The sequence below is a fragment of the Marmota monax genome, unplaced genomic scaffold, assembly GCF_021218885.2.
Source record: "Marmota monax isolate L192 unplaced genomic scaffold, Marmota_monax_Labrador192_F-V1.1 WCK01_AAM20220418_F8-fsc00004, whole genome shotgun sequence".
Taxonomy (NCBI): Eukaryota; Metazoa; Chordata; class Mammalia; order Rodentia; family Sciuridae; genus Marmota; species Marmota monax.
In genome coordinates this window covers 10,161,195-10,175,782 of record NW_026692881.1, presented here as the reverse complement: position 1 = coordinate 10,175,782, position 14,588 = coordinate 10,161,195, and the positions used below count along the sequence as shown (strand labels likewise).

Here is a 14,588-nt window from a genome sequence, read left to right as displayed (position 1 = left end):
CAGAAATACCCTGGCCCACATCTCATTATGAGTTGATTTAAATGGTAGCAATGAATAGCAGGGAGCTGGGGAGGGGTCCCATGATCCAATGGATGCCAGACCCCTACTTACACCACTGCCTGCTTTTTTTGTTTGTTTGTTTTCCCTGCAGATTAATTGGCACAGCTACCGTCTCCCTGAAGGACCTCTCTGGAGACCAAAGCAGATCACTGCCCTACAAGCTCATTTCCCTGCTAAACGAAAAGGGACAAGACACCGGGGTGAGCATTTCCCTCTTGTTGAAAGGTATCCATGTGAGATGGTTAAGCAAAAGTTCATTCAGAAAAAAAACATGGGTTGACAATTAGCTCACTACAGTAAAAGCAGAAATCTGTTTTTGAGGTAAATGGGTTCATTCACATACCACCTCAAATGGCCTTGTCCTCTATTTTCAGTCACAGAAGTAGCAAACTTGAGATTTGATTTTCCATAACAGAATTCTGTAGAGTGAAAGGGACCTCTCTGGGTTTGGCTTTGTGCTTATCCATGTGGACATTAGTATTTGTGTGGCATAGCTCTGTGTATCAGACAGTCCCCAAAAGGAGTGTAGTTTGTGCGTATTACCTTGAAATATCATGATCTGTATTATTGTTTGGGTAGCAATAATAAAGTTTGTTTTCTGATCACAGCCTCTCTAAATAGGTACATATAGTCTGATGTCCAGTCAGAATTCAAAAATGTTTTTTAAAAATCAGCTTCATGTGGTTTACTAACAAGTGCTCATAGAGCTACCACACTCAGCCCATCACCTCTAACTGTTTCATTTCCCAATGAATTTATTTTGCTTGAAAGCCTGGGCAAATGGGAAAATGTATATATACCAAGAGAGGGTATCTCTCTAGGCAAGAATACAGGTTAGGCTTCTCAACATCCATGAGAGTGTCAATTGTGCTGATCTGGTCTCTGAAATGACCAGTTTTCTATGAATCAATATTCTGATCATGAAACATAAATTCAAAGTGTCATCTGACATCTAAGTACCCCAAACCTAGCTGAGAGAAATGATATTAAGGAAAGATGGTTGCCAGTGATCTTCCTGACTTCTTTTCATTTCTTAAAGTGTGGAAGAAAGCACATGTAGAAAAATGGCAGAATTGCTGTGATTGAATGGAGTAGGGAATGTGAAGGCCTAGAGCTCTGCCCCTGAGATCCCCTAACCCTGCTGAGGTCCTTAGAGCACATCTGGGCATCCAAAGGCTAAATGGACCACAGCAGGAAAACAACTGAGCCAGCAGATGAGCCACCCATGTGATCTTCTGGGTTTTGATTCTTTACTAAGTTTAGCAACTGAGCCCCTCCATGTTTGTGTTCGTGCTGTGGCCTTGGTCTTGGTAATAGCATAAGATGCTGCTCTTACGATCCCCTCCCCCTGCCCCCGTCCAGGTTACTGGGGTTGAAACCAGAGCTACATGCATGCACTAAGCTATCTCCCCCACCTTTTGATTTTATTTTGAGACAGGGTCTTGCCAGGCTGGCATCAGACTAGTGAAGCCTCAACTTCCCGAACTACAGGATTACAGGCAGCCCTGCATCCTGCTTCTGATGATTCTTTATTTGCTATGGGGCTGTGGACATGCATATTTTTAAACTCCAGTATCTCCAAGATTAGTAGTTCTTTTGTTTTGTTTTGTTTTGTTTTGTTGGTACCAGGGATTGAACCCAGTGGTGTTTAACCACTGAGCCACATCCTCAGCCTTTTTTAAACTTTTATTTAGAGACAGGGTCTCACTGAGTTGCTTTATGGACTCCTTAAGTTGCTGAGGCTGGCTTTGAACTTGCAATCCTCCTGCCTCAGCCTCCAGAGCCCCTAACATTACAGGCGTGTGCACCCTGCGTGACTCTCTAGATCAGTAGTTCTAAGTCAGTCCATCCGTGATCTTATCCATGAAGGAATATTCACTGATGAGCCGTCCAGGGAAAAAATAAGAGCAATGCAATGTATGTATGCATGCATGTGTACAAGCATGTGTGTGTGTATGTGTGTTTGTGTGTGTTTGTGTGTTCATGAACATGCACACATCATCTTTATTTGCAAAGAACTTCCTTTATTCTGAGGTTTGTTTTTCCCTGTTTTGGGATTAAAATGCCTTTCTTTTATGAAATGACTGTGATAGTAAATGGTAGTTGTGGGCGCATGTTTGGCCAAATAAAAATTAGCAAGCCTGTGTTGATTTCCCCTAAGATACTTTTTTTTTTTGAAATTTTATAGGTCCATGAAATATAAAAGTAAATTAACTCTATCCTAAAATAATATCCCATGTGAAAAATTTTTCTGAGATTTTTTATAAGCAGGAATAACTTTATCTCCTGTATGGATCTAATATATTTCCTTCTTTCTGGTAATGAAAGTTACATAAAATGTTGTTTTCCTACTTGCTTAGGATTTTGGGATCATGGTTTAAGTGAGAAGGCTGGCAATTACGTTGAACTTTATAATCGGCATACTTGCTTCCTCTACTCAGACTAGACTTCCTTTTTTTATCCTATTTTATGAATCACATTATAATATGCATTTTTATTGGACCCTTAAAATTCTTTATTAGACAAAAATGTGAAAATAAATCTCAGCAATTAATACTCATATAAGTTAACTAGCAACAAACGAATTAGCCTTTAAAAATGAGCGTCTCCAATTGGAGCTCTGTAAGCAGAGGCCACCTCCACTCTAGGATGGAGCCTAGTTGTAACACTTGCTTGTTACAACTCGATTCCAGCCTCTTAGGGAACTGTAACAAGGTAGCTCCTTTCCCATCCCACCTTGGCTCACGTGTGGGAAAATAGAAATAGTCCTGCACATGATGTCCTTGTTCTCCCTATCTTGTCTGGCTTTCCTACTTCCCTGCTCATCCCTTCTTAGAGTTTTACTCCTGCTGGACCAACTGGCATTGAATCAGTAACATTCCGATGCTCTGCACTGATTCTGTGATGAATTGTTTCTATGCAGGCCACCATTGACTTGGTGATCGGCTATGAGCCACCTTCAGCTCCACATCCAAATGACCCAAGTGGAACCAGCATGCCAGGCACAGGAGGTAAGCTGATCCTTCCAAAGGCCAGGTCACCCCAAAAGGAATCTGCTAACACACACCATGAGGGGCCCTGGAGAAAGTCTGCAGCTGTAAGGCAGGTGGAGCTGCCTGAATTGGGACATTACAAGTATTTAAGAATTACCCTTCAAGGCAGAGGGGAAAGGTGAAAGAGTCTATGTAAACAACCTCTTGTCAGACCCGCCCAGCACACACCTGGACTGCAAAACCAAGTCCCAAGCATGGTGTTTCCTCTTATCTTTGAAATGTAAACACTCCAGAGAGTGTTCCAGCTTGTGGGGTTCCTGGAGTGACCTCTCTGCTCTCTTCTGTCTGTCTTCTTGCCTTCCCAAAAGTGTGACCACTGGACTATGCTCTCAAAGACCAATCTCATGGTTAGTGCCCTTGGACTGGGGCCTCTTTCTCTGCTCCCTTAGCCCTGATCCCCCTCCCACCCTCAAACAGCCCTTGATCCTCTAGTTAATTGCTTCCCTTCAGAACAACCCACCTCTTATCCTCCTTGATCTCTGACATGGGTTGTCAGTCCTTTGGAGTCAAGAGATCCCACTCAGGGTGGGGTTGTGTGAGGCTATCAGGGGAGGGATTTAGTCCTCAATTGGAGGGAGGGGGTCTACATGGCAATATTTCATGGCCCCAAATTGTAGCTTGCCTAACAAAGGAGACCCTGAGCTCCATTGTTGCAAGGGACAGACAAAGAAAGACACCAAATAGGAACAGAAAACAGGTTTATTTGGCTCTAGCCAGGTTCATAGGACAATGCTTTTGCTGTAATCCATCAATCCCCCTGAACCCCAAATTCAGGCAGTTTCAGAACTTTATATTCAGCGTGTAAGGGGAGGAGGGGCTCAGAGGTTCACAGTCTGCAGAAGTTCACACAAAAGCTTTTTCTTTCTCTGTTCTGGGCAAGTTAACCCTTCAAGGACAACACCTGAGAAGAGGGGAGCTTCTTCTCCCTGTTCTTTCTTCCCCCGGCAGTTGTTACAGAGGAGCCCAATTAGTAACTTCTTCTCTTATCTTTGAAAGTAAACATCTCTGTGAAGCTCCAGTCCAAGGCCAAAGGCCTAGTTAAAAGAATCTGGTTTTCTTATCATACTTTGCATTTGCAAGCACACTTCTAAAACCTATTATATATGTTGTTATTTACATAAAGTAGTCCATAAATTTGTGTGAAAAACTAGTAAGGGGTGTTCAGCTCCTAGTGTGCTGATCTCTTCCAAGTCAAGTAAGATAGAGTAACAGGAAATAAGAAGTTTAAGTACATTGAACTCCTTAGTAGAGATTCTTGTACTGATAGTCCTAAGATCAATTATGGTGAAGATTTCTGGAGAAGTTTAATTAAGATTTTCCTGTGTAGGAGGGGGTGCCACTACACCATCTCTAGTACTGCACCAAAAAAAAAAAAAAAAAAAAGACAATCTTTCACAAAGCTGACTTGACCTCCTTTAGTATTTTTCTAGTGTGATGATGTGATGCAAAAAGTGTCAACTTCTGTCCTGAGATGTGTTACCAAATTCCTGTTCAGCTACCCCAGCCTTGGCATATGCCCCAGGAAGGAGGGACACTTTATTCCAACACACTCAACTTGAAGTCCTCCTTTAGGAGGAAGCTCTGGTACTTGTTCCTTCTCCTGTGTTCTTGTTTCCCTTGCTTCTGAGCTCTGCTTTCTGGCCACCTGATGGTCTCCCCAGTTGAAAGCACCTGTCCTTTGTGCCCTTTGGCCTCTCTGCCCCTTTCTTGCCTGACTTCTTATCCTATCTCAGCCTCAAGTCAACTGCTGTCCCTGCTTGAGCATCCACTACTAATGTTTCAGTCTATTTCTTGAGTAAGTAGTTTCCAGCCAGGGTTAGCTGACCTCCTCCTCCTTGGTGTAGATCAGGACTGACAAGACCCCAGTATATCAGCAACACACTCCACATGTTGCCTTCTGCCTAGTGGCACCTTGAATATGTCACTTGGTCCCTGGACTCTCTAACCTTCAAGAGCCATGTAGTGACTCAAGAATGTCTGTTACTTCTCTATGTCCATAGCAGGAATGACCAAATAAAACACCTGAGACAGTCCAAGACTGTCCAGCACACCCTCAGGTGTGGAACTGAATGGCCCCACCCTTTTCCTTCCCACCTTATCTGCTGATGATTGTTGTCACCAACATTTGCATCTGCCTGGGAAAAAGTAGGCACTTTCTGGCCCTCTTGAGGCAGCCCCGTGGGTGGGCTACCTGAAGTAGCCTCTGATTAGGAAAATTTTACGCTGGACCCTGTGTATTAGTTTCCTCTGGCTGCTGTAACAAATACCACAAACTGATAGTTTAAAGAATGTAGATGTGTTCTCCCTCAGTTCTGAAGAGTAGAAGTCTGAAAGAAAGGTTTCTGTAGGACTGGTTCTATCCAGAGACTGACAGAAAATCTGTTCCAAGCCTCTGTTCTACCTTCTGGTGGTTGTTATCAATCCTTGATGTTTTTTAGTTTAAAAATGTGTCCCTCCAATCTCTGCCTCTCTGCTGTTCTCTCTGCCTGTGTCAGGGTGCAAATTTCCCACTTCTTACAAGGACAACACTGTTAGAAATATCTGGGTGCTGCAAGAAATCGGACACATACTAAAGAGGTACTCAGCGAGGCAAAATTTTACCTCTGCAGAAGAGTGTGCTACCAAAAAAATCTGGCAAGCAAGCATACTGGGTGGGACATCTGCCCAGGTTTTTTTTTTTAATATTTATTTTTAATCTCTTATGCAGCACTGCCCCTTGCTCGGCTTGGAAGAGTTCTGGGTATCAATCTATACAATTGACTAGTTTAAAATTGGGGAGGGTAAAGGGAAGGGCTATAGTTATGATTGTATCACCTAGTGCATGTAGGCATTATGATTGGAAGACCGAGGACAAAGGAGCCACTCAAAATGACTACATTTTATTAGAAATAAGAGGTGCTGCAAGAAATCAAACATGCTCAAATGTGGATGGGCAAGGCAAACCTTTATTCGGCCCAAAGGATATGCTTCAGGGTATCTGATTAAGCTAGCTCGACTGGGTGGGCGGTCCGACAACATTTATCCTTGACGAGGTACTGCCCCTCTCTCTGGATAGGAAGAGTTGGGGTTACAATCTACGGGATTAGCTAATTTTAGAATTAGGGTGGGCAAAGGGGAGGGCCACATCTGATCCAATTAAGGCTGAATACTAGATTTTGAAAATGAACCACCAGACTTTCTATTCCTCACAACTTCAACCACATAGTTTTGTAATTTAAAAATAGCTCCATCAAACTACACGCAGTGAAATTTAGGTTTCAGATTACAGCAAACACATTTTTGCTACATATTAGGAAACTCAGTCTACAGGTTTAACATTGATGGAAAAGAGAAAATTTACTTTACAATAGTCACTAGATTAGGGCCCACCTTAACCTAGTATGACCTCATCTAAGAAGCCTTTTTCAGAATAATTCATCATATTCTGAGTTTCTGGGTGGGTATGAATTTGGAGGCAAGGGGAATAGTATTCAACCTAGTACACTGGCAGATAAAAGATTACTTTCATTATGTCTATTTCATTTTAAGAGCCAAAATGTTAAATGGGTTCCTTGGTGCTTTCGTTTCAGCCAGGCCTTTCAATAAAAGAGCAGACTTTCAGAGCTTGGTGCCATACCTTATTAATATATGTGGAGTAAAAAAAAAAAAAAAAGATTTCTGGGTTTCTTGAATGCTATTGCTCTGTGGGGAAGTGCAGGGGGTAACAAATGCTTTAGGACACAGCTCCTGCCCTCCAGGCACTTTGAGTCAGATTTCATGACAAGACTCTTTGTTTATCTTGGAGATAAAACATCTCCCATAAAAGGAAGGGCTTTGAGGTCAGCCTGGCCTTGGCTGGATTCTGTGTCCATTGTTAATTTGACATGAAACCTGGGTAAGTCCCTTAACTTCTCTGAATCTCAACTTTACTTATTGTAAAGCAAGAATTATAGAAGGTGTGAATTATAAAGTTATGAGGATTAAACACAATAATGGCTGCACTGATGGTAGCTACTATTATTATTGTTGCTATTATTACAAAAACAATTGTGGATGACTTATAATCATAGCTCAGCTGGGTAACATAGTTTGTATGACATCCAAATTATTTCCTCTGCAAAGCAGAGCTTCTAGAAAAGAATTACTTTGTTTGGCCCAGAGTCAGATTGAGATGATCAAATGTTTTCACTGTAAAAATATTTTAAAAAAAAAAAATGTTTTGTCCCAGTGGAGCAGAAAGTTTTTTGAGAACAAGCAGTTTGTTTAAGCTACAGGGAGAGAGATCTTGTCTTCTCAGATTAACTCAAAAGAGCCCAAACCCAGAAACGCAAGTGCCACAAACATAAGATTTCCCTGGAGCAAATTTCTGCCTTCTTAGATATGAGCAAAGCAGCAACTCTTGAACTTTTAACCCCATTGCAGAGAAATCCTTGTCACCGGAGGCTCTCTTTGCCTGAGGCTCTCTTCACCCAAGGCTCCCTTTCCCTGAGACTCCTCCTCCTCACAGCTTGGCATAATGTCAGCTTGGACTCCTAACATCCTAGCAGCCCTGTGGACTGAGAAAGTCTGCCCACACCCTGGAAGCTGACCCCTGGCTGGCTCAGTAACAGGCCGCTGGGCCAAGGCACCTAAGGTCTTCCTTAGAAGCTCTCGGAATCCCTGATACCACTGGACAGACATGGAAATGATCCCTCACTGGGGTTTCTTGCATTTGGCTATCAAAAAAGCGTTGCTGCAAATGAGCCACCTAGCTCTGCAGAGCAATTTGATTGTTTAAGTGTTAAGAGGACAAACTGAAATTTCTTTATTTAAAAAAACAAACAAGGTTCTTTGATCTGGAAGTGCTGTTGTTTCTATAAAAAGAACATTTACCAAGGCTGGGTCAAGGGTGGCACTCAGAATGTGGGCTTTATGTTCAGGCTAAGAGAAATTTTCTTTGAGTTCTATACTAAGAGAAGACAAAGGGAAGGGAGAAAAGAAAGAAGAAAACAACATAGGGGAAGATAAAACCAAGAAGCATGAAACAGAAGTAAAGCAAGAAAACCATACCTCTTGCTATTGCATGCCTTGATGCCATAAACAGGACAACTGGCCCATATTAGTTTTTTACCCTTTGATAGACTCTTGAAAGAAAGAAAGGAAGAAAGAAAGAAATTTAACTACTTTATATTAAAGAAGTGTCTATTTTCTCTATCTTCAGATTTTTGAAATTTTACTTGTTTATCATTATTTGAATACAAAAGAAGTATCTGCTCATTAAAAATGTAAGTAACACAGAAAAGACACTGTAAGACACAGAACAGGAAATTTCTCACAATTCCATCCTCCTGAGATGACCACTGTCGAAAACTACCTGGTGTTGATTTTAAATACCACCATTTACAAAGTTACTCCTGCAAAAGAGAAATGTAAAATATTAATAACAGAATACAGAAGTAAAGATTTTCTGGAAAACTGACCACTGCAAGTTAAAGAAACCGATTATGATCATAGACTAAGGAAGGAATCGAACCCCTTGCGGGCTTATTTAAGGAATGCTTTCTTGGAGTCCTTATGTCAAGATGACTTGAAGGTACAGCTTCTGGGCCACTGGGAGTTGACTGAAAGTGTGTGATGTCAAAGATGTCCCTTTCCTTAACTAGCTTGGAGACTGCTGCCAAGACAGAGGGGTGGGCTGATCCAGAATAAAGATTTGGCCAGCTGAGAACCTGTTACCATGGTGACTTGACTCATCATCTATCAATCAGCTTGACTGGAGCCTACCTTCCTGTAGCCAGAATGAACTATTTTTAAAACCTCATGTCTATTTTTGAAGAACCATCTGTTAAATTTGTGCTTTGTCCAACTCTAGGAATGTAAAAATTCATTCATAGCCAGACTTCTTTGCTTCAAATTTATTTCTTTCCATGAACAAAATTCTTTTGCTTGAAACTACATTTGATCCAGATCAGAAAACACTGACACCTGTTTATGCCACAAGCAGAGGTGAGAATGGCATTGTTTGGCCACCAAGAAGCTTGTAGTCAAAAGATATGAACATAAGTAATGATAGTCAGAGCTGAATATAATAAATTCCTCCAAAGAAGACAGAGCAATTTATTTGTGTTTAACCTGGTTTACATTGTATTTCAAACAGAGCTCATGGGGCAACGTTCCCTAGACTGGCTCACAGTTTTTCTTCATCAAAGGCAGATGCTTCCAGGGTATCCCTACAAGCCTGTGTTTATATCATTGCATTTTAGAGGCTATTCTGTGGTACCTTTGCATGGTCTAAATATTAGAACCATGCCAGAAGATTCTTGGGGCACATCTGGAGCTATTTGCCCAATAATTGGAGTGAGGAGAAAAAATGAATTGCTTACAACAAGACACATTAATTTATATAACTTCTAACATTTTAGAAACCCTCAAAAGTTATAATTCCACATTCCAGATGAGTCAGCATGCTATCTCCAAAACATTACATGCTTTCTCCCTTCAAAACAAACTCTTTCTCATTCTGTGTTATATTTTTCAACTTACACTGAAGATCATGTTATACCAGCCCTTTGTTCTAGTTTATAGTGACTTGATTATGCATTGTTCAATGTAGTAAAAATTCTGCATTGACCAGTACCACCACCCAATAAGACCTGAGCATGAGAAGGAAAACTGATATCACAGGCAGAGAAAGGCATTCCCTCTAGAACTCTTGCAAAACAGATGAAACAAAACCAAACAGAAAATATTCTAGAAAGGCCTCTCTATTTAGGATTGGAAAGGAATAGGTGTTTGGATAAAGGGGTTTGCTGGTAGGGGTGGAGGTTCTGTACTCCAGGCCAGGAGGAAGCCTGTGGTGACTAGGCAAACAGACCTCCAGCTGTCATCCTAAGAGATGGCTTCACTGGGAACCTCTAACAGGTTCCCTTCCCTGGCAAGGTATTGACAGATGGGGGAGATGGAATAAAAAAAAGGGATGGCCTGCAGATCTGGTGACATCTGAGGGACGGATAGCTCATTCTCTTCTGCTTGATAGGAGAAGTGCTAGAGGTGAAGAACATGAGATCCAGGAAGAGGGAGAGAAGTTGACATCCATTGGGAAAGGCATGATTGGGGGCACCAAGGGCAAGCATGACGATAACATAAGGTGTCCTAGGGCTGCCAACTCTTCAGCACTGAGTGGGCAAACAAAGTGTCACTGACACAAGTGACTTCACATAGGGATGGCTTTCCAGAATGTTGCTGTAGAACTTTTGAAAAGAGTACAGAATATCTCAGGAATTATGAAGATGTGTTTTGTTAAGTTGCTGGAGTTGTGATGGAGAGACTTCTTAAATGTTAAGTGAAGCATTACTTGTAATTAAGTAAAGGTCACATGGGGGTTACTGACATTCAGGAAGAGGACAGAGTGTGACCCAGTGACATCATGATTCTGGGGGAGGCAGGCTGGCATTTGTACAAGGGAATGTGGAGACCTTGTCACAGCTAGAGAGGGACTGTAAGGACCCTGAACCATAGTGAGCCAGCAGATCTGAGTTTGAGGCTTGGTCCCACTGTCAGGCTGTCACTTAACCTCTCTGAGCCTCAAATTCCTTAGTTACAACATCAGAAGATTGGGTTAAATGACAAGCAGGGTCTCCTCCAGCCCTGATGTTCTAAGATTCTACTAAAATGGTCTGAGGAAAGCCAAAATTCATGTAAGCAGATGAGATGATGGAAGTTCCCATGGTGGTTACCTCATTCCAGATGCCAGGCTTTGTTCCAGATGTCTGGCTTTGTTCCAGTGGGTTGAATCCAAGAGCAGAAAGCGGTTCAGGAATTAAATGAACAAATGCTGTGGAGAGTCGGATAAAGAGGAGACTTGAGACAAGACCGTTGAATGACCTGATGTGATAGCGTTTGGTGACCTTGGCAAGAGTAGTTTTATTGGAGCCATGAGGTGAAGACCTAATCGGAGTGGGCTGGATAGAGAATCTGAGGAGAGGAAGTGGACCATGTGAGAAAACATTCTGAGCAGTATGCTGTTAAGAGGGGTGGGAAAACAGCAGTGACTATAGGGGGCGCTGTGGAGTCAGTGCAATTTTGCATGTATGCAGCAGGGGGATGGGGGAATTGTGATAGTTCAGCATGTTTGTATTTTGATGGGAATAATCCATTAAAAGGAGGAAACTGATGAGTGTATCCAGAGGCAGGTGTTGCAAAAGCAAAATCTTGAATAGCGAAAGGAAAAAGGATCTGTGCAAACATGGATGGCTGGCCTCAAGTTAGGGAGCATAGCTATGTCAGGGATGGTAGCAGGAGAGAAGGCAGATGAAGGTAGGTTGCTGGATTTGGAGCTGGAAGAATGCAGAAAGTCTCATCTGACTGTTATCTCAATGAAATAAGAAGCAAGGTCATTGGCAGACAATGAGGCTAAAAAGAAGCTTAAATTAAAAAGTTAAATAAAAAATGGGGAGTTGGGAAAGCTGAAGTGATTGACCTTGTAGGTTAATTACAGCTATCTCAGATCAGGACCCAGCAAAGCTTTGAAACAGATGCCTTGGAAATGTGGTAGGATGGCCAGGCAACCCTGCTGAGTCCACTTTAGGTTTGTGATCATAAAATTAAAGTGAAACCCATCAGTAAGTATGTGTCCTCAGCCAAGTTCAGCTATGTGGGTGCAGTGGTGGGGGAAGTACAGGGTCAAATGAACATGTGAGAACAGCAAAGTGATAGGTGGGGAGGGGTTAAGGGGAAGGTAGGGAGTGATTGCAGTGTTGGGCCATGGACTCCCACGTGGGATGGGAGAAAAGTGAAGACATGAAGGAGATGTGAAGGAGATGGGGGCAGGGAAGGTGGTGTGGTCAGTGGATTGGGGGCTGCCCGTGTGGTTGGAATAATAAAGCAAATGGGAAAGATTAGAAAGATTCAGGAGATGACCTCTCAAGTGGGTTGAAAATGTTCCTTGAAAATTCATGTCTACATGGAACTTCAGAATATACCCTTCATTTGGAAATAGAGTCTTTGCATATGTAATAAGGAAGACGAGGTCAGCCAGGTGTAGCAGCACATGCCTGTGGTGATTTGGGAGGCTAAGGCAGGAGGATCACAAGTTGGAAGCCAGCCTCAGCAACTTAGCAACTTAGTGAGACCCTCTTTCGAATAAAAAATAAGGACTAGGAATGTAGCTAGTTGGTAAAATGCCCCTGGGTTAAAAAAAAAAAAAAGATGAGGTAAGCAGACCATGATCCCTCATGAGAGGGAGACAAAGACACAGAGGGAAGAAAAGTCATGTCACTTTTTTTTTCTTCGAAGCCAGAAGGGATGAAGTGGGACCTCAGCATGCGAGGGATTATGGGAAGATGGTTAAAATGGCATTTCGGGTAAGAAAAGCAAGGTATGCGAAGATATCCAGTTAAATAAGCCTAATTCAGCAGTGCAGAGACACCACTCGGAGCCATGGTTGTTGAGTTGGCTTGCTCCAATTGCAGCAGTTGAAGTTCTGCAGCTGTAAGCCGAGTCATGCTAAGAATTGGCAAGAGCTCAGGGAAATGTGTCCCTAACAACGCCTTGAGTTTGGACTTCTCGATTTTGAAACTGTCAAGAGAATAAATTTCCATTGTTTTAAGCTACTCAGTTCACAGAACTTTGTTAAACTGTCCTCGGAAGCAATTACAACCAGCAACTTCTTTTTCGGTCAGTGGTTCCCAGCCTAGTGTTGACCTCTGGTCATAAAAGACTCATTCTTTGTAGATCCACTTGGCTATGATAAAATTCATTCCTGGTCTCATGAACAGGGCAAGTCAGAGAAGCCACTAATGTTTGATAATGAAACAGATTACGCTGCTACCCCTCATTCTTTGTGGAACACTTAGTGTAGCATTGTTTAATCCTGTGTGGCTTCCTTGGCATAAAAAGATTTCCTGCTCAGATATCCCTCTACTGTGGGGCAGAGATTCTGGTTCCCTCTGTTCCATCCCTTTGGCCTGAAGTCTGAATAGCAGAGGGTGTTTTCAGAAGCCTTGGGTTCTTCACTACCCACAGTCTGCTAGAGTATCCATCTGGGGCTTAATGAATGCATGTCCAGAGTCCAGCCCTGCCCTACTTTTCTCCTGTTTGCTGCCATAATTAACCACCAACCTCAAGGGGAACAATTCACAGCAAGGAGGAAGTCCCACTTGGGCTCAGAATGATCAAAGGAAGTTAGGCTTCGTTGTCTAGAGGAACCTGAAAGCCATCTGCCTTGACCATTGCTCAGCCTGGAACAGGTTTGCAGAAGGAGTGTTGACCCTCTGTGCTTCCCTGAGGCTGAGTGAGCACCCTTCAGCTTTTTCAGTTCTCTTTCCTGAGAACTGTGCAGTAGTTTTGCCAAACTGTTGAAGAACTCCAGAAGGCATGTGCCGGGTCAGATATACCCCCTGCCCTCCATTCCACCCTCTCAAGCCCCTTCCATGTACCAAGATTGGGGTAAGGCCTGGGGGAAGTTACAAAAAGAAGGAAAGGTCAAGTTCCTGCTTTTGAAGAATATATGGGAGAGGGGGAGGACTGTGGGTCAATAAGTAGGTACAAGACTCTGAGGTGAGGACCAGAAAGAACAGTGTGCATTGGGACAGAGAGGATGTGAGGTGAGCAAGGCCTATTGCAAGACAGTCTATATCAGCTGAGACTTGAGGGAGGAAAGGAACTTGCCTGTGGAGATTAGGAGGAAGGACATTCTGAGAGCCTGGATCCAGGCAGCAGGCAACCCCCTTTAAAGCCTCTTCAAGAATAGGAAAAAATAGGAGCCCCTGCTAGATTATCTTGCAGAGGACAAAGGGAACTGTTCCCCATCTTTGGCTTCTGTAGGTCTCCCTGATATCTTAACAAAGATGTTGATGCACTAGGAGGCTAGCACCTTACTCACCTGAAGCCTGGGTTTAAACCTAGTTTTAAGTCAGCAAAGCAGGGCAAAGACTTGGTCCTGGGTTTAACTCAGCTCCCAATAACCTGCCACAGACAAGCACTTCAGCTTCTGAGCCCCAGTTTTCTATCTGTAAAATGGGATAAGCCGTCACTTGGACTGAGGATCTCTAAGGTCCCTTCTCATCTGACATCCTGTGGAGTTATGGAGCCCTGAAAGAAGTGTGAAGTGGGGATCCACAGAGTGTCAAGTTAAGGAGCAGAGGGCAGGGGAGGAGGTCACATGCATTGGTCAGGAGCCAGGAAGAAGGGTCCAAGGAAGGCCAAAAGGATTCAGAGAAGTGAGAGGAGAGCCACAGTGAGCCAAACATGCATCCATGGCCCAGTGCCCAATGCTCTGGAAGACCAAGCACGAGGACCCAGGGCAGGCCCTGAGCCTAGCAGGAGGTCACAGCTGACCTTTGAAGAACAGGAGCCAGGTGAGGACAGGCTCAGCAAGAGTGAATCTACGAGGGGAGGAGGTTCACCCTGGCTCAGTGGTAAAGCAGGACATATGAGAGGATATGAGAGGACTCTTTCCTCCTTTGATTCCCCTCCTCCTTCTGCACCCCTTTTCCCCTTGATCTGTGCTGCTCACTG

At 43.1% G+C, this 14,588-nt stretch overlaps 1 protein-coding gene across 2 annotated transcripts in view; it reads left to right on the top strand.

Annotated features, from left to right (window-relative positions):
• Positions 1 to 14,588, top strand: part of Myof (myoferlin) — a 151,351-nt gene that overhangs the window by 42,240 nt on the left and 94,523 nt on the right. For both annotated transcript variants that reach the window (XM_046449805.2, XM_046449804.2), the window contains exons 4-5: positions 152 to 260; positions 2,984 to 3,071. In XM_046449805.2, the coding sequence (XP_046305761.1) occupies positions 152 to 260; positions 2,984 to 3,071 (197 nt within the window). The remainder of the gene's footprint in view (positions 1 to 151; positions 261 to 2,983; positions 3,072 to 14,588) is intronic.